At 38.1% G+C, this 20,541-nt stretch overlaps 1 protein-coding gene across 2 annotated transcripts in view; it reads right to left on the minus strand.

The window, feature by feature from the left end:
- The window catches only part of PDK3 (pyruvate dehydrogenase kinase 3), a 54,960-nt gene that overhangs the window by 6,874 nt on the left and 27,545 nt on the right, over nt 1–20,541 (minus strand). For both annotated transcript variants that reach the window (XM_040531558.1, XM_040531568.1), the window contains exons 3-9: nt 16,581–16,652; nt 8,793–8,977; nt 6,998–7,087; nt 3,300–3,377; nt 1,733–1,809; nt 467–568; nt 142–252 (exon numbers count right to left, since the gene is read on the minus strand). In XM_040531558.1, the coding sequence (XP_040387492.1) occupies nt 142–252; nt 467–568; nt 1,733–1,809; nt 3,300–3,377; nt 6,998–7,087; nt 8,793–8,977; nt 16,581–16,652 (715 nt within the window). The remainder of the gene's footprint in view (nt 1–141; nt 253–466; nt 569–1,732; nt 1,810–3,299; nt 3,378–6,997; nt 7,088–8,792; nt 8,978–16,580; nt 16,653–20,541) is intronic.

Raw genomic sequence — 20,541 nt, forward strand, 5'->3', positions numbered from 1 at the left:
TCTCCTGATGTGTTTTACCTGCATAGAATTGCTAACAATAAACTATTAGTTCAATGGAAAATCTGATCCAGTAAATTGCACTGAAAGGAAATTGACAGAGTAGTGCTCAGGGACATTTAATTATGTATTACAATTGCTTACCAAAGGCACAGCTCTCGTGGGCTCCAAACTAGGTCTGGGTGCTGTTGAGTACATGTAATTAAACAATCTGTCTATTTTCCTTAAAGGTACACCTCCACCTTGATCACTTATCTAAGGAATAATAAAAAGTTAGTTTTAAACATTATGTTCTGAAAAAAACGCAAACACACACTAAAATTACCTAAATGACTTTAGAAATATTAATGAATATGAAACAAGTATCAGCAGTCATACAGTACTTAATTTGACTTTTCAAATCACAAGTCATATTATTTAAACCTAACAGTTAGTAAGTTGCACACAAACTTAATCTTTAGGTACTTACCTTAATAGATAGATCTTCTTTCCCCAAAGTGACTAAGGTTTTGATCGATGGATAGCCTTCTCTCTTACCTTCATGCAACTCTACAGTAGCTCTCATTGAATTCTGAAGTTAAAAGAAAAAAAGCGTCTTTAATTCTAACTTTACCAGATATGCTTTTTGTTACAATCTAGAACTTGCATGTATTTTGTTGAATCTAGATACCTTGTCCTGCACTTGTATGCAAGACAGGAAAGGACATATTTAAAGGAAATTCAAGGAGTGCTTTCAACACAACCAGTTGTCCAATTAGTTTTTTACACCAGAACTATCATACACCCTTTTATATATGACAAACTCAAGAGAACCTAAAGCAAGGGAAAAAAAATCTGTGCAAAATCAGGTAAGGGACAACAGCATCCTTCACCTCCACCTTGCAGAACACCACCACTGATGATGGTGCACTACAGAGAAAAAGCTCTCAACTACATGACCCAGGACAAGAAAATGTTACGTTACAGTCTATCACTCTGACTTTGTCATATTTATTAAAAGAGTTTCCACTGGCAGTCCATCACACTAACATTACTTATTGCTAGAATTTACTGGTTTCACACTGTTTCATGACTTGTGCCAAAGCATAAACAAGCAGTATACTAATTCTCATCTGTTCTGCTCTAGAAGTAGCGATACAAACGGCAAAAGAGGAAGACCTAAATGAACGTGTTTGACTAGTGCCAGCAATCAAAACCAAAATACCATTATTTAGGAAAAAATTCTTTGACCAAATGTAATTTTTTTCTTGAATTCTATTCAATTGCACCACCTAGAGACCACCTGTCTTATTCTAAAGATACAGTAGCCCTCATGTTCTATGTTCACTGTTGTTCCAGTGATTCACAAGACACAAAAACAAGACAAAGCATGCCATTTACATTACTCAGATATATGCACTGCTCTTAAACAGAAGGCACATGCAATAATGAAGCAAGCTTGTAGAAATTGTAAGATAATACATCATCATTGCAAAGACTATTATGAGCTAGTTTAAATTAATCAGCCTCAAAAGGCCAAAAGGAGAAGAGGGAAAACTCAGATTTTTTTTAAATTATATAAGGGCATAAGAGAGTTGTGAACTTGATATTCATCAAAACTTCAAACTCTTCACTGGGATAAAAATAAGAAAGGAAAACTGAAATAACACTTCAGAACTGTCACTGAAAGGAATCTAAATTTCAACAGGAATGCAAGTTCACTAACCCTTTCCAAATATTAACAAGCGCAACCTACCTTGAATAATTCAAATAACATATGAAACAAATGAGATGGTACGTAGACTACTTGAATAGGCTTGTTTGGAGCTTTAGCTGGAAAAAAAAAGATTTTTTTCAAACGGTATCTTGAAGCATTTTTACTTACAGGATTAACATGAAGCTATAGGCAAAGAGAAGTACGTATGAATGTTTTTGTTTTCTGAGTGCAAAATATGATCCATAAAAAAATCAGTTACTGCTATCACCTTAAATGACACATTCTAATGATGTTTTTTAAAGACAATGTCAGCAAACTTTTAGATATAATACTAGACAAAGCAGTGGTTATTTAGTACTAAACATGGTATTCATGACAGCTTTCCCCACTTGTGTGGGATTTTTTTTTTCTTTTTCTTAACACGTTATATTTATCCATTTGCTGGACAAGAAGTCCTAGAACTAAAAAAAAGCACTGTTTAAATATTCTAAAAAATAAACATTTTCCCTTAATTAAAGCATTGAAAATACATTTTGAAAGTCTGAGTACCATACATTTTAAGTTATCACAATTTTCTTGTTCTAAAACGTAACTTAATTGTTTTGTCTACTGTTGTTCTTGTTGCTAGTGCTTCAGCAGAGGTGCGTGGCATGGCACAGCTCTGGACACTGGAGTGCTAGCTGACTGGCAGGAATTAATATAGCTGCATTTAATACATTCCAGGACAGTTTTCATGCTCAAGACGCAGTCATCCCTGAACACTCAATTATCTACTGACTTTAAATTATACAGTCACAGCCTGTCAGGCTCAGCAGCAGTTCACATTGAAGAGAAGGCTCTAAACCCATGCTTCTTAAGTTGCAGGTGGATATCAACATGAATGCACAGAGTCAAGTTCATCCTTTTTTGGCACTGAGGGCTGATGATAATACCAAATACTACTTTAACAGACAGATACGAGGGTATGCAAAGTCTTCTAATTTCCAAAAGTTCGGGTGAAAACCCAAATAATGTTCTGCTTAATTAGTTGTAAGGCAACTTGCTGGTTTATTAATGTAAATTTTGTCTTAGTCCATACTCCTATGCCTCACCAAATTCAAGATTTTATTTTTTTCAAATTCAAAATTTTATTTTGAGTGTTTTCTGTTTCTGAGACTTTTACAAATCCTTGCCTTCTGATGAAGTTTGGAAACATCTTCTGCTTGGACTGCTGTCCAAACTTTGTGAGAGGATTACTCAAGACTTTTTTTTTTGACAGTAAAAAAAGGGACTGACAGTAGAATTTATGAGGGTATTTTAAAATGAAATCAGTTTCAGCTCCATTAAAAGATGAGGAGGCAGGCCTGTTTCTTTCCCAGCCACAAGGATTCTCAAACACCTTTATTTTTCTTAAAGTGATAGTGAATTTAGCAGATAACATTCTGTATAAACATCATTGTGATGAACTAAAATCCAGGTGTCCACAGGGACGCATTAGGACAAGAAAAGTAGCTGCATATAGGATTGCAGAGTTCAAATTATAGCCTACAATTAATTAGATAAACTGGAAACCACAGATAGACATGTTTTTTCTTAACTACATCACTTAAATGAGTTTCACAATTACCATTGAATTCTTCAACTTCCAGATCAGGTGCCACCATATAGTATTGTTCACACAACATCTTAGCCGTTTCATAAGCATCTACAAAATGAGAGAACAGAACACCAACTTAGGAAAAGCCAGCTAAAGACTACTAGCAAAGTCTATCCCATATCTGAAAGACTACAAGCAGAACACTAATTTTAACCTGTTTACAAGCATGAAACTGGTATCCATTCTAATCCCTTTTTATCTATAGATTCATTGCCAGTTTGTCAAGAAAGAGCAAATTCTATTTAAAGCTCTGGAAAAAAAAAGCAAAACAGGAAATTACTAGAGACAAGCTAATTTTCCATCTCTGCTCAGGGCTTAAAAAAAAGGAAGGATCTAAACCTAGGCAGACCATAATACCTACTTATTTATCATGTCCTATTCACAACTTAATACTTGTTCTCTCCAAATCAAACAAAGAAAAGATGACATTGCAACCACAATTTAATTTTTTCAACCACGATACAGTTTACAACACTTGACTTCTCAATGTCATCTTGGGAAGAATCTGAAGTCTTTAAGATTACTCATTCTCTCCTACTGATCCAAAACAAAGAGCTTGCCCATAGTCCATATCAACCTTTACATACTGACAAAATACAGCAAGAAAGTTGAAGTTATCTTTTGTTTGAAAAAATTGCAGTTGTTCTAAAATATTCACTGGTATCTCCTTTGCAAAAACACCTCAGAAACAAGCAACAAATGTTAGCCTAAAGAGAAACTACAAACTCAACTATGTGCAACTACACTGCTTAAGTTACCTTAATGAAAATGGTTTAATGATTTTTTTCCCCTCATAATTAGGGTTGGCTAGGAACAAGCGCATGAACAGATGGTGCAGTTCTACAGACAAAAGAGAAATTTGCTAAGATACTGTAGCAGTTGCATTTGATCCAGCCCTAGAAATTACCTTCTTCCTGCCCGAAGTGATGCTACAAAACAATGTCAGTCAGTGCCAAGACTTACACCAACGCAACAAGCACAATGAAAGTAAAATCATTAGCCCCCAGACTGCTTGTTTACTTTTAATTGTTCTACTTCAAGATGTACTGTCTACAAACAATCTATATATGTACCCTGTTAACTGGAAAAAATTTATACCAGTTATTCTGGCATCTGTGAGGCTGGACATATCTAACACAGCTGACACAGATGCTGCTTGAGTTTTAGTCAAATGGAGCTAATCAATGCTGGGAATGTTCTTGATCAAGCCCCCAGAATGTTTCAAAGTCAGCTGTCCAATAGGAATCATCTGTATCGAGACAGTCAACTTCAAAGACCTTCTCTAAAATAGTCCTGTCATTAGCACAATAAAACGTGCCCTAGTAAAAGACCAAAATCTTATTTAATATCCAAGCTCTGCAGGAAACCTCAGCCTGGGATGTGCATAACTTAGGAAAAAAATGCATGAATATCTACACCTACACAATATTATAACATTGTCTCAGAACTTCTGATGGCCTTGCGAATAATCCCGTTGTGCTTTAGCTAAAAGGGGCATGAGGAGCACTGCCACAGTCATGACTCAGACATTAAAAGTTGAAGACAGGTATACAGCTGTTATGACCATATGGCTGTCTACGTGGAGAAAAGAATATATTAGCACATTTCAGAGACTTTCCGCATCGTAAGTGGGTATCAGATGTGGACCAAAGGGGTAGAAGTCGGATTCCTTATTGTGGTGAAAAACACCAAGGCCCCTGAAAAGCATACCAATAATAGGGTGGTAATAAATGAAAAAGACGTCAATATACAGATGTAGAGCAGACACAGGCACTATGCAAAACTTAAGAGAATGAAGAGATTCTGAAAAAAAAAAATCCACCTAGCCTCCCTAAACTGAACGAATGTAAGACTCACCCATTTTCACAAAGTAGCAACCCTTGAGATAAAGGGGAAGGTACCATCACTTCACGATCCAGTGAAGTATCCACTCATGAGGAAAAAAGCAGTGTCAGAGAGCAGTCTCAAATTTACCCTTCTTCTCTGTCTTTGGCAGAAGCCTAGGACTTTTATTTAAAAGAGACTGTGCCAAAAGGTTCAAGGCACACCTCATGTCATGGCTGGAGGTAAGCTGCAACAGGACTGAAGGATCTATCAGTACATCTGAAAAGCCAGTTCGAGTAAAAAGCTGGGAATTGCTCTCAGCTCAAACAAATCTTACTGTAGGACAGTCAGTGAGATACCAAGACCTACCTCAGGCAGTTAGAGGCGCAACACTATGTGAAGCTGCTTGAAACATGAAAGAAATGATTAAAACAACCAATTCTTGTTTGAAGGTCTTACAGAGCTTGTAGCTGCCACATAGAGTGCCAACACCTTAACTCTAACAAATTGCTCCAAATACAGCCTAGGCACCAGAACATGTTGGAGCTAGCACAGGATACAGAATGTAAATTAACCACTCCACCACCCTGAAGATGAAATGGCCTCACTTACACTGACTATGGACAGACTCTGCCTTTAAGAACATTTGGTTTCTTTGAAACAACACTGGATACTGTTTATGATGTCCTCATTTTGTTAAAGGATATTTCTTCAGATACAGATAATGTATTTTAGCTACTAGCTTAAAAACTGGACTAAGCACCTTCTGACACTATGCACTCCTCTGTTCATGACAGACAGCACCTATGAATTTCATGATCAAAATAGATCCGAAGATTGCTATTAGAAGGAACATTGAAATAAATACGCCTGTAACATACAATGTCAAGGTCAAAGAGTAGTAAGATCAATCAAAAGAAAATAGAACTGCTGAAAAAAGCCACCTTGGAGCCAAAGAGCTAAAAGCCAAGAAGCCCTGCTAACAGTAAAAAGCATCTACATTACAAAGCAAGCTATCATGCAGGCCAAATTCTAACGAGGTTTTCCCTTTCAGCTGAAAGCTGACAAAAGGTGAAGGCGAAAAACACATTCTTCCTCTTTTGTAACTGCATAAATAGCAACGAAGGAGAGAGGGAAGAATTCACTCCTACAGCAAAAGCTGTATTTGTAAATACACCCAGAGTGTGAATCTTCAATAAGCGAATTCTTGAAGGGGACAGCATCGCCTCATGCATATTTACTAACATTCAGAAAGCTTATAAGCATAACATCCAGCAAACAAAACGTCATGTGAGACTATGACAGATCATTCAGGTACAGCCATCACATACACGTCTTCTGTACAAGAGAGAATAGGCTGTGATGTGGTAAGATACACAAGATTAATCACTGGAATATCCATATAACTGACGACATTTTACTTAAAGGCTTTACTAAATAAATCAGAAAATCGCACACTCTCAAATTTCTTTAGTACTGGTATTAAGCAAAAACAGTAGTGACTTAGAACCTGTTTCTAAATATTTTGAGGGAAAAAGGCATGTACATTTTAATAAAACATTTAGATACTTAATCTGACATTTGTCTCCCTACTTCTGCTAACATACCAGAAGTTTCAACATTCTTAATTACCAAGACATTAGAAATTCTGAATAAGCCATGGCTTTATTGTAAGCAACTGCAGAGCTTCCATTTCTTGGTGTTTCTTTTTCTTTTGGTTACTGTTTTAAGTGCATTGAATCAATAAAAATCACCTTCACTCTTCTGTATCTGAATAATACATTTATGCATATTCTAAACTGTGAGTTTTTTAATCAACAAGAATATGAACCCAGTCTCCTTACCTTTAACCACCTCTGCCACATTACAATTAGGGTCAATACTTCCAATATGTTTGGGGTGAGCAGGATTAATGTCTCCTCCAAAAAGGAGTGCTAAAAGGAAAAACAAATGGCAGTGACTTGTCTATTATGCTTGAGGCAGCACAGAAAGTTTAAATCTGATAATATCTTGATCTTACTGAATAGCACATCATGTTGTAAAAAGATACGCCTGCAAATTGTCAGAATCCTTGTTTAGAAAAGCTCTCAGCAGTATGCTCCCCACTCTGTCTTTTGCACAGGGTCTGGCATTCACTAGACCCTTCACTGAGAGATTTTAACTCTCAAAGATGCAGAAAGATTTTACAATTTTTTTTTCAGAAGTGATTTTCTGCTGCTTTAGCAGTTAAGCAGATAAGAAACAGAGGCAGTATGAGGTAAGCAAAAGACAAAATACGAAAGCTTTTTCTGTTCCAGTAATGATGAGCTAATACATTGGCACACTGCACATTGCAGAACCACACAAGAGACAGTGTCAATAACGAAAAAGTGCAAGCTATATAACCTGTATCCAAACTCTACTTTTCAATTGTCCTTCTCAGTGCTTCAAGATGGATCACTAACATTGGTTATCACAGGGAACTTGTACTAGATTAAGCATCTACAAGCTTTTTAAAGTTTCAACCACATGACAAGGCATTTCAGTTCAATGAAGTAAGTTTTATACTTCAGAACTAATGCATGTTATGCTCACACTTGGCCTAGGAATTCTATTAGGATGAAGCTTTTGTTATTGTTGTAACTCTTACAACCCTAAGAGAGCCTTTTAATTTTTTATTCACCATTTGTCTGCCCAGTTACTAGAATAAATGGCATATTTATGTCACTGCATGCTTTGGCACATGAAAGCTACTTGTACAGAGACAGCATGGCATTTGCTAGTCTCATAAAAGGTTATTGGAAAGACACACAACTTGTAAAATACCTTACAGTGCATTACTCCACTTTTGCTCCCCATTACCTGTAGTGCGCCCATATTCTAATAGGCCATAAAAGCAGAATACTGGGCAGACAATGAAGCTTTAGTGCTAAAAGGTACAAGACACACTAAGAGATCGAGATTGATCTTAACTTTACATAGATCACTTTCTGCATGGCTGCACATAATTGTTAATAGGAGCTGTGCAAGTAACTCCTTTCACTCTGTAATATGAATATGAAAAAGTTTATTAGTAACAACATAAAGCAATGAAATAGAACTCAATGACAGAAGATGACTAATTCAAGTATTTATTCTTAAATAGAAAATAGGAAGTAGAGGGAGACAAGGAATATAATTTAAACCTTTAGTTAGAAATACTCAACTAGTATTAGTTAAAAGGCAAGGAAGTCTATATAACTTGCTGAAAATTTAAGCAAAAAGATACATAAATTATCTCTGCATCCTCACATTTGATTATGAAATAAATGCCAACTCCACAAGCTATGCTGAGAGAATTTGAGCAGAAAAATATAGCTACTCTGTTGTTTAAAAATACTTCATGTAACACTATGCAAGCTGTCTCTGCCAACAAGATTAATAAAAAGTGACAGCCACGCTGACAAAGCCTGACAGTTCTGGAAGAAAGCATACTGGTGGTTTGGATTCATTTCTGATAGCTGTGAAGTACCATATTAACCTGTTGCCAGTAAATTTTTACCATAATTAGCACAGAATATTAAGAATTAGTCATGAGTATGAAAAATACTAAAACAAAGCTACGGCTTCTTCAGGTTTACAAGCAACAAGCTCTTGAAGATGAAATAAGCAATTACTTACTGTGTTGGTTAATAAGCATACGGAAAGAGATGCGGTTGGTGTAGAATCTATCTAGAAAATACTGGATGTTACTGCTAACAAATGGATCAAAGCCATATTTTTCCTTGTATTCAATCACCCCTTGCGCCATGGTTGGAACCACATCATTGTGTCTGTTCCTGACTTTAATTAAAACATCTAAAAAGCTAGAGGAAACAAAATTAAAAACAGATTGTTAAAGGTATAATTAAACTCAATCTCTCACTTCTGTTTTCAGCTCTCCACAGCATAACCATTTTATCTATTTGCTATCCCACCCAGTAAATAAAACACAGTCATACCTAAACAAGCCTATTTAAAGAGGAATATTAGGTCAAGCTCTTAACTCACAAGGTCCGTGAAATATTTAGGGTCTCAATTTGAATCATTCCTTCCTGAAACATCCCTTTAAACTAAATCTGTTCACTATTAACTGAGAACAAGAGATTTCCTTTTTATATGCACCACGGTAACTCTCATTCTCTGTAACTAACAGTAGCTGGCAGATTGGAGAGGTAACTCAGAAAATAGTACCTTACTGCCCCATATAATTTCCTGACAAATTTTACACTTCATCATTTCTTCCCAAAATTCACCCTGTGCAGTGTAATTTTTGAATGCATTTCTTTACCTGACATCTATTCTGAAGTTTGAATGCTGGGATAGGTAATTATTATGTGTGTGACTTCTGTTCAGTTTCCTTTTTACACCACTGGATGGCAGAACACATACAACGGTGCTCTGACAGATGTCTGGGTAGGTTGGGCAGTTTTAGGATACCACTTTCTTTGTTTTTAAAAAGTACTTCTCTTGAATCAGCTTGGGGGATTTTTGTTTCTCCTGCCAAGGCAGCTCTACACTTATCTTTAAAGTGCTCATCGTTTTTATTCCACGTGCAAACTCATACATACTTTAAATATTAATAGCTTTTAAAAGCTTAGACATGGAAAAAAAAAATCAGTGCTACTCAGTTCGGCTATATTCTATAATATTAAATGAATATTAGCACTACAATGTTTACACGATCTTGTTAGAAAACACACAGTGAAATGCAGCTTTCAGAAGAAAACAAAGCTGGGAGTCTTGTTGGGCTATGTCTGCATCTGCAAATCTACAGACTTGGCTTCGTAGTTGACTTTAAAAATATGTCAGATTTATACTGAAAAGAGATGTATTATTTGCATCAAAAGCAAAATATACACCAGCTAAGGAAGGAAAGAACACTAAGATCACAAAAAGTAAAAGTCTACCAGTTAGTCACCACATTTAAAACACATGCTTCGTTCCTGTTCACAACCAGTTAGCCAAGACAGTCGTTTGATGGTAAAACATATGCTTAGCTAGTGATAAGCTTTTAAAATCATTTCTACTGTACCAGCTCCAAAGGAAAGTAGGATTAATATTTAATACTTTTTCATCATGCTTGTTCTGATCACCAGTTTCTGCCCATATATTAACAAACAATTCAGTAGTCTTTCAACACTATTTTGTTGCATATAAAAGGGGAAGTTTTAACTGCCTAAATCTCCCTGAAATTTCTCACAGCACAGACCAACTGTTCCCTATTACTTTCCAATCTTGCTGGCTGCTTCAAATATTTTAATGAAGAATTTACAAACCATTTAAGTTTTGATCCTGTATGATCCATAACCACTGAGATCGGGTATTAGCTTTCCAGACAAGACTACTGCCTAGCTACCTTATTCATGCTTTCTCTCCGTTTCAGAGCAACAAGACTGGCTTAAAACAGAGCTGAGAAGTGACACTTACAATCATATCTGAAAGATAACAACTGACAGCACTCTCTACTAGCTGCTATTTGCAGACAGCTGTGCTTTTCATTTTTAAGTAGCTCCACTACCCACAATATATACAACATGATGCTTATGTGCTCCACGAGGGCACACTGTTCGCAGATATCCTGCCACTAAAGTGCTCAAATGCACTGAGTGTGCTGGAAGGGCAAACAAAGGTCTAGGTTGTTTACCCATTACAGACCAGCAAATCATAGCTGAAGCTCAGTGTGTAAATGCACACAGTAAAGGAATTCTTCACTCTTACAGTGATATGACAGCCTCTTGTCCTATCTTCAAAGATAACTGAGTTCACTCAAGTGTTCCCATAAAGTAGATGCTTTTAAATGACCAAACATATCAAAGTATATATGCTAATTTCAAGGCAGTGGGGCAGAAACCATAACACATTTCCTTCCACTCATTCCTTACCCACTCCCCACCCTGCACACACCTGAAAGGCATTTGAAGCTTACTATACTCAAACCATAGGCAGCCACAAAAAAATCTTAAGTGGTCATGGGATTGGCTGAGAAAAGTGAACTGCAAAATAGCTCTGAAAGTTTTATTTAGCAATAAATCTCTAGAAGAATTCTGTTTTGCATTTACAAAACTACAACGAATAATGCTGTTGGTTTGACAGAAGAGAAATTACTAATATGAAGCTATTTCAGTCAAATGAACTTCGGTGGCTTCTGTATCAACAAAACAATGTTTGTTACCATAGCTATTAAATAAATTAAGCCTATGCATTCCTGTGAAGATAATTAATGAATGTCAACACAACAGTTATTTTTTTAAGTCCCTAATGGCAGTAATATGTATTATTCTCTTTTGATCTATTAGGACAATGCAGGAAAAGTAATTTTAAAAAACACAGTATAAAGACAAAAGGGAATTTTTGCTATGTCCATTTTATGGATAGCATTATCTGAAAGGTTGAAGAAAAACTGTTTAGTGTAGACAGCCAAAAATCCCTTTCAACAGAACAGACATTTTATATTATGTATATATATATACACACACACATACACTTTGATTGATAGACTGCTTTTTTAAAAAGTGCTAGCTACCTGGTAGTTGAAAATCACCAGAAAGACGAACTAAATTCACACACTGAAAGATTTCCCCACTAGAAAGTGCAATATTTTCAAAGTGCAAAACACTATGTGAAGTAGCATTTCATATTATTTTTAAGTAACAAAACACCATGTGCTTATTCCAATCTACTGCGATAGTTATTTCAAATTGCTAACAGAATTGCTGTTTTAATCTTTGTGCTGCACAAGGGAAAGTTATTTTTTTAATTACTAAGTTTCGTGTTTGTGCATTATCTATAGACATATTCAGTGTATTACTTCAGTTATTATCGATTCCAGAATACTTTCTCTGAGACACTACCACCACAGGGTGAGCAAGAAAAAAAAATCAAAAGAAACTCATGGGTACAGGATGTGGTGTGTTTGCTTTTTCTTTATTTTTTTTTTTTTTCCAATGTACGTATAAACACCACTTATTACAAAACCTTCTGTTTTTGAAAAGCGACTTCTGCCTTCGCATGTTCATCTGGATGCATACTGACACCACAGGAAGTTCCAAACACTTCTGCCAGCTTACACACACTACCAAATGTGAGCACCTTATCTTAAAGCTTCTGCAATCACATTATTTGAAAGAAATGTGGCAAGACTTCCTATCAGACCCCTCTGTACCTTGGCTAAAGATATTGACTATTATTATCAAAAATTCCAGATAGGTCTGACAACATTGTAGCAAGTCTTCATCCAGTCCACTAACCAATAGAACACGAAGAAACTGAAGCACCTCTGATCCTCTGTAGCACAGAAATACTGTGACAGAAAAATCCCTTTGAAGTATTTTTCCCCATGTTCAGAAAAATTCATGACTAAGCATCTGTCCTCAAATTTATACACTAAGAGCACAGGTAAGTTGGGCTACTCTGGGAAGCCATTACTCAGCATTAGCATCGGTTTAGCCTGCACTTACTCATACCTGTTCACCCCCTGTATTGCCCTGGCACTGCTCTCCTTGTGGGCCTCGGGGCACAACAGTTTAGGGACTGATGGGGTTGAAAGAGGACTTTTTCCACTAGATCAGTTTCCCAACTCATTTCACTGTACGGCTTAGCAGACAGCTATGCCAACACATGGATAACATCTACAATCCTGTATGTTGATATGAAGAAGGGATTCCTCAGAAGGAGACCCTGAGCTCTGAGAACACCCAAGCAGGCTCCCCAGATGAGCAGAGAGGTGACACAAAGTCAGAGGGAAGGTTTACATTCAACTAATGCTGTCATTCCACCATTTTAGAAAGCATTAATTGAAGAACCACCTCCAACATCGATACATCATGCATCTTACCCTTCAAAAGCCACGCTGCCTGGTGGTTGCCACTGAAAAAACTCACTATTGCAAGAGGTCCAAACTCTGAATCAGTCTGCAATTACTTGTGCTAGAAATTGCTCCTGAGGACATATGATCCTGGAGACACTGAGCCCAGCTTGACTCTGATAAATGCTGTGCAAAGAAGGGTTAAGCGAGACATCCACACATTTGCTAACGAGTATCAGAAAACCAAAAAGCCATGAAATATTTAGAAAGAAAGTAAATCCTGGTCTGCGAGGCTGCCTCTCGCCAACTATTGACTGAAGCAGACAGCATTGCTCTGTTCCATCCAAGGGGAGCCTGTAAGATTTAGCGATCACTCTTGGAATGACAAAAACTTGTATAATGAGTAGGCCTGGGTTATTTTAAGATATCTAGTACATTTGCAAACTGCAGCAAGTTCATTTCTGAAGACTGAGACACATGTATTTAATTTTCAACTAAAAAAGAAAAACCAAAACAATTTGCCTGCTGTAGAAATAGTGCTACTATAAAAAAACTTCTTACCCAAACTTCAGGAAGTACTCATCATGTGCAAGCTAAAGCTCTGCATTCTAAAGATTCAGACCCACACCAACAGTCAAGCCATCAAGCGACTGACGTTGGAAATCTGAGACCTACCTGGACTATGGGATATCTGCCCCTCAGCACAATCTGGTTGGTGGTGACACTGGAGTATTTCATTTGCTGCATGGTATTCGAGGACAAGCATGGAACTGTGATCAGATCCTTAAGGGCACATCTATGGTTATCAAATGTGTTTAAAAGAGCACTTTAGCTCTCTCTTCTCTCTCAAGCTGCTGTTACCTTGATAAGCAGTAACAGAACGTTAAGTTCACCCCAGCTAACAAAGACTCCAGAAGGTCCCAGATAACTGGTCAAATTCTGAATTCATTATTATACGAAGTTACAAAAGCAAAGTGTTATATAAACGCCACTGAAAAGAGTTCCCAATATTTCTCCTCCTACCATACAGTCATAAAAAGGGGACAGGGCTATAGAGCAGCAACATGGGACGCTGGTAGAGAAGTGGAGAAATTGTTAGATTTATCTGTTGGATTATTACAAATGAAATACGGACACGGTTGTTGAGAAAATTTTTTAAATAATTGCTAATTACAGCTCCATATCCAGTCAGATGGCATGGCTTTCAGAAAGTTAGGAAGAGATGACATGCAAAAGAGCAGGAAAGTAAATCTGCCTAATCTTAGGCAGCCAATCCAATATCATTAACAAGAATAAATTGGTCTTTAAATGGATAATGTAGGTTTTGCATCTCTTCATAGGCCAAACCCAGTATAAAAGACAACTCTTACTGTCTTTCGGACAATAAGTATAGTTGGACTTCAGTAGTAGTTAGACTTCAGTAGGCAGCAAGAAATTCCCAGTGTCCTTACTATGTGTACTTAAACACACATAATAAGATTTCTGACATCTTGCAATTACTGTAATGAAAATTACACTGATGGAGTAAATATTTGGTTCATCATATTTGATATATCATACTGATATAGAATATCTCACAGAATATTTCACATTATTTCATGTCAATGTCAGAAATGCCCATTACCACTATGACAATCACATAATACATCTAGTAATTGTGAACAAACTCCAAAAACAGATCTCCAAGAAAACTGTTGATCAATCTTTTACACACCCATAAATAAATATATATTTAGTAAGCTACCTTGAACCTCTGAAGTCTGTAAAACACTGACATTCAGTTACCTAACTACAGAACATCTAAAATGGTACAAGAAGCTTCATAACTACACTGCCTCCATCTGCGCATCCAGCATCTTATAGGCTAAACGGGACCTGTTATGCTTGCCAGGCTCACTCACGTGTCCAGGACAGCTTCTGTCATCTCAAAGGGAAACCGAAGTTCTGGTAACTGAGTTCTACTCAAAATGTTCTACGTCAAACAGTAGGAACTCTTATTGCTAAGATAGTCACAAACTTGTCCCATCAGCAAATACACCGCAAATATAGAATCCCCCGAAGTAACAGTTAGAAATGGTCAACATGTTCAACTAATTTATCCAGTACAGAATAACCATGCCTAAAACATCACTGAAAAGATATCCAATGTGTTCTTAAAAGCTTTTAATATTAGAAGCCTTTTAATATTTTCATAAGGCCTCCTCAAACAGTCTTCTTCAGTTTGTTCTCACTAATATTATGAATCTGTACTTTTTACCGTGTGTACAGGTCTCAGCTTTAGCAAGTATCAGCCTCTTTCAAACACTCCACTTCCTCATTTAGAGTAACCAATCAGCCCTTATTATAGTGACTTCTTTTTTGTATGCTCAGACTTCTAGCACTTTGCACTTCAAATCTTTTTTGCCAGTCCAAATGACTCCCTTCAACATTTTTCAGAGGTCAAACTCCATGCTTCTAACTCTTGTTCCTTTCCCATCAATACTGTCCACCTGTGTTTTAATTTCTTTAGAGGTAGTACCAAGAACTGAAGACAGTATTCCAGCTTAGGACTCGCACTGAGAAAATTGTTACTTTCTCCTTGTTCAATAGCACTACAGTTCATTCATTGTCTGCAATCCTTATGGCTCTTTCTTCAGTTCTGCCATGCAGGCAATTTGGTACTCATGCTCTTGAGTTTCTCTTGCATGCATTGGTTTATGCTTAAAAAAAATAAAAGTAAAATGATCTCAGATAATATTCCCACAACCGAAAGAGCATACTGTCTAGCGTTACCTAACAAAACCCTTATTCAAGCTAACAAATCAGTTAACATATCTGAAACTAACAGCTTATTCAGTTACATTAAACCAACCGGGTGAAGACAAAACACCATTTTTGCACAGCACAGGCAGTTTGTTGGACTGCAAGATGTTTTACAAAACACTTCCTTCCAACACTATCTGATCAGGTGGAATATTCAGAAGAAGCCCAAGTTTGAAAGACAAGCTACCTGAAGATAATTAATCAACAAAAAATAAATCTACAAGAAATAATCTTTTCAAACAAAGCTGACTGCTTTACAGTAGAAGCTAACTACAGAATTGTATTTTTTCTTTAATCTCCGATGCATATGCATACTGCTGCACTACCTTTTCACTTGCATATGTTTTTGTGTGTTTTATGAACAAATTTCTAGAAACATTCTGATGACATTCATATTATTTTGTTGATAAAGAAAATTAAATATTCCTTTCTTTTCAAAACATAACTAATATTATTCAATGAGGTGGCTGAATATCAATACCTGAAATCCATTAAGAACCTTTCAGATAATTAACAATGATTGATACATCAAATTTCTCTCCGTATTCAACCTGTTAATATACATTACATACAACAGAGTACTGAGCTCAGTGAATAACGCTTATGTCTAAAACATCACGGAGGAAGCATTTCATGCTATTTCTTAGCCTATCAAGCTGCACAAATCTAGAATACACTGGTTAAAAGCACTTAGATTCCTGTATTCAGCTCCTGGTTACAATTTTGTCTTTCACTACATGAATTCTACATTACAAATAAGATCGCTATTATCCTATGGTTAAAAAAAATTAAAAACTGTCACAAAGAAATAGATTACTCACTCATCCAGAACATGAGGATCCTCAGGACTTTTATTTTCGTATTCTAAAAGCTCGAGGAAGCTCTGCATATACCTGAAACAAGCAAAGAAGATAAAGAAAGAGTTAAAATACTTAAAAAAAATCAGAAGTAATTTAGGTTTAAGTCTTAAGGATACAACCTCATCTGAAACAACAGTAGTGTAGCACAGACATCTACAAAAGCTATAATGAGGAGCAACACTGTAACAAAGCAACTGCAATACAATACTTTTAAAACTCAAAATAATGTATCACGTTCACTTAAAAACTATCATTTATGTCCCTACAGTCCACAATTCAGGAAAATGAATCATAGCATTTAGTTCCGACATCCAACACAAACAAAATAACTACTGAGGCACCACACAGGCCCCAAAGAAGATTTAAGGGAAAGCACCAACCACTTAACATGAACATGGCCAGCCCGCTCTGTAGGAAACTCACCCAACACCAGTGTATAAACACCACTCACTACTCCACAACACTTGGCCTGAGGGCAAGGTTCCACTCCCTGAAGCAGGTACTCTAAGTAATACAGATGTAGCTTTACAGCTTAAAAAAACATGCGGACCCGTTTCCTGGTCTGAATTACCCACATAAAAGGTAGGGCTTCAACATTACCAGAAGAAGGAGCTGTCACTCCTCTTCCCTTTTGTTCTCGGCTAAGCACTGCCACTTACATTAGGGTAATGCTACTCCTAATCAGATGTTTGTGTAAACAACTGTAGCTTGCTGCAATGACAAAACAGTCAGACAGTTCTCTTTTATTGCTCCAGTACATGAAAACAACTCATAGAAAGGCCTGTCTAAAGCTAGCGTAAGAGAGAAAAGATGACCATAAAGCTCAATAAGTAGGCTACAAAACCTCACCCTACGCTTTCAAGTTGCAGCCGAGCTTAAGACAGCACTGCTGTCCAGGTGACTCCCTCCAGAGCCCTGTGCTGCTACCCCACCACCATTTCACTCCCAGCCATTGCATGACAGTGCAATTAGTATTCCCCCTTCCTTCTGGGAACTGCTTGGATTTAAATCTGGATCAGTAGCTGATCTTACCTCAGTTGGCAGACCCAAAACAACGGGTGCAGGGGGTGCGCATCGCTGAAAGCAGACAGCAGGCAGGTAGGCCTATTGGCTTCAGCAGCAGTGCACCCCCCTACCATGAAACCAGCATCCTACCTGTGAGTGCCCCGGTTTAGTCACAGTTTTAGGGCAACACGGATGGGGAGAGAAGTTATTCCAGAGTTATTTCAAAGTGAGCATCAGATTGTGATGCCAAGCATTAGAAAGAAAACCTAGTAAGAGCATAATGCAACTCCAATCCATTAGAAAGCTAGCTTCACCAACCTACAGAATATTGGGTATTCCAGAGGAAAAAAAAAGTTTTTAAAGGTCTTAACCATATTTTTATGGGAACAACATATTAGAAGCAACAATATTTCTAAGCAAGCAAAAAGCTTAAGAAAAGTGGTAACAATTTGTTATGAAAGCTTTTACTAGTGACCTTAACATTCAAAGTTAGATATGAAGTGTAGCCAAAATGTTTTAAGTAATGCCAGGGTTGTCATTCTGTATCAGACGTGCTGGGGCCAAGGGAAGGGAACAACAGTTGCAACAGAAGTGATGAAGAGCAGTGATTTAAGACAGGGAACAGGCATCTGGCATTGGGCTGACCCCAGCCAACAGCCAAACACCCACACAGCTGCTTGCTCACTCTCCTTGCCTGATGCTGGTGCAAAACCAGAAGGAAGGTGAGAAGACTTACAGGTCAAGGTAATGACATTTTCATAGGAAAACAAAAGCTGCAAGTGCAAAGCAAAAAGAATTAATTCACTACTTCCCAGCAGCAGGCAGATGTCCAGCCACATCCCGGGATGCAGGGCCTCAGCATGCACAATGATTGCCTCCTCCTTTCTTTAAGCTTTTACTACTAAGGCCAATGGCATATTGTAATACTCAATGTCCCTTTGGACATCTCAGATCAGCTGTGTCCCCTCCGCACGTCCCGCCCACCCCCAACCTACTCGCTGGGGTGGGGGACACGGCAGTGTGGGAAGTAAAAGACAGCCTTGTCATTGTACAAGCCCTGCTCAGCAATAACCAAAACACTGGTGTCATCAACACCGCTTCAGTCACAAATCCAAAGCACAGCACTATACGGGCCGCTGTGAGAAAGGTAACTCCATCCCAGCCAGACCCTGTACAGCAACAGGGCTGAGATCAGTTCTGTCAAGTGCTGAAAACTGAACATTACCCCACTGCCCCGCCAGAGCACAAGTAGTCTTTGAAAATCCACCTGTGGACGATGACTGTAGTCTTGCAGAAGTCTACACACAGAGGACAAGAAGTGCAACTAGAGTGACAAGGGACAGGAGCACCTTTCCTGTGAGGAGAGGCTGAGAGGGCTGAGACTGCTCAGCCTGGAGAAGAGGCGGCTCAGGGGGATCTCATCCATGTCTGTAAGTGCCTGCAGGGAGGGTGCGAAGAGGACAGAGCCAGGCTTTTTTCAGTGGCGCCCAGTGCAAGGACAGGAGGCAATGGGCACAAACTGGAGCACATCAGGAAGAACTTCTGTACTGTGCAGGTGACATGCTGGGATCTTTAACAACTGCCTGGGCATCGCCCTGGGCAGCCCGCTCGGGCAGGGGTTGGAGCAGGTGACCTCCAGAGGTCCCTGCCAGCCTCAGCCAGTCTGTGAGTCTGGGACATGGTTATCATGCAGAACAGTGTTAGGAAATGAGTTTGTCCATGGAAATCATGCAAAGCTTCTGGAACAGTCCAGGACTGCTTCGACTGAATTGATCTTAGCCTAGGCTACAGTAAGGATTTTTCCACAGAGTAATCTTTTCAACATGGTCGGTACAGTAACATTAGCTCCTGTCACATTGGATATTTTCAGCCTACTACGACCACCACAAATAACTACAGAAATCCCCCAAACAGTGAGTTACAAGTTCGGCAGGTAGCTGATGTGTCTAGCACTGCATTTTTTTAAAGCCTGTTCTTCTACAACACTAGAAGGAAAGTACCAGTTCAGAACCACCACCACAGCTGCTCCCACAAATTCAAGAAACTGTCTAGGATGGCTTTGGGGAACAGACAGTAACTTAGTGTAGCCAAAGCCCACTGAAGATGCATTCCTGAGAAGTGCAAGATTTAGCAGCTTGAAAGATACCGAACAGTACATAAGGCCCCTGCATAGGTAGAGCTATGTGGAGGACAGACAGGCAGGGGAAGAATCATCAGGACAGTCAGCTGGAAGAGGGACTGGGTTTCTGAGAGAGAATGAGAATTAATCTCCTTTGAGAATGCGTCCTCAAATGCACTCCCTTTTCATTCTCACTAGAGAAAAACAGCGTTACTTTCAGAGCTCTGCTGCTACATCTGTGAAACCTAACACGGAACAAATCTGTGAGCACCCTCACTCCTTTGTTTTGAAGACATTTTCTTCAACATCATCTTCCTCATACAAACCAATGTCAGTCAAGTTAATCATGTGTAAAGGACGAAAAAAGATATAATGATTACAACTAGCAAAACACAGTATTAACCAGTAAAGTACCTCCAAAAGGAAAGACAGGGGAGTGTCAGACAGGGCAGTGAGGCAATTCAGGGCTTAGGTTCTACGCAGTGTATCAGAATTTCAGATCAGCTTCTGACTTCTCACTGAACCAGGCAATCTCATGCAGAAGGAATGTTTACGCCTATTCCTGTGTCCAATTTTCCTGTAGCTCTAATGAATATATGACCCTCCGCAAACAGGCTTTGTTACCTTTTTCAGTTTCCTTGACCGATGCTCAGAGTATACCTAAGTCATCCAACCCATGGTTGTCTCAAAGAGAAAACTGATTTCTGGAGTTTCCCTGTATACCCAGAAAAAAGGATATTCATGGGGCAGCCTTTTCTTGCCACTTTAGTTAGGAAAGAAAAAAGCCACATATCTTGA

The sequence above is a fragment of the Cygnus olor genome, chromosome 1, assembly GCF_009769625.2.
Source record: "Cygnus olor isolate bCygOlo1 chromosome 1, bCygOlo1.pri.v2, whole genome shotgun sequence".
Classification (NCBI taxonomy): Eukaryota; Metazoa; Chordata; class Aves; order Anseriformes; family Anatidae; genus Cygnus; species Cygnus olor.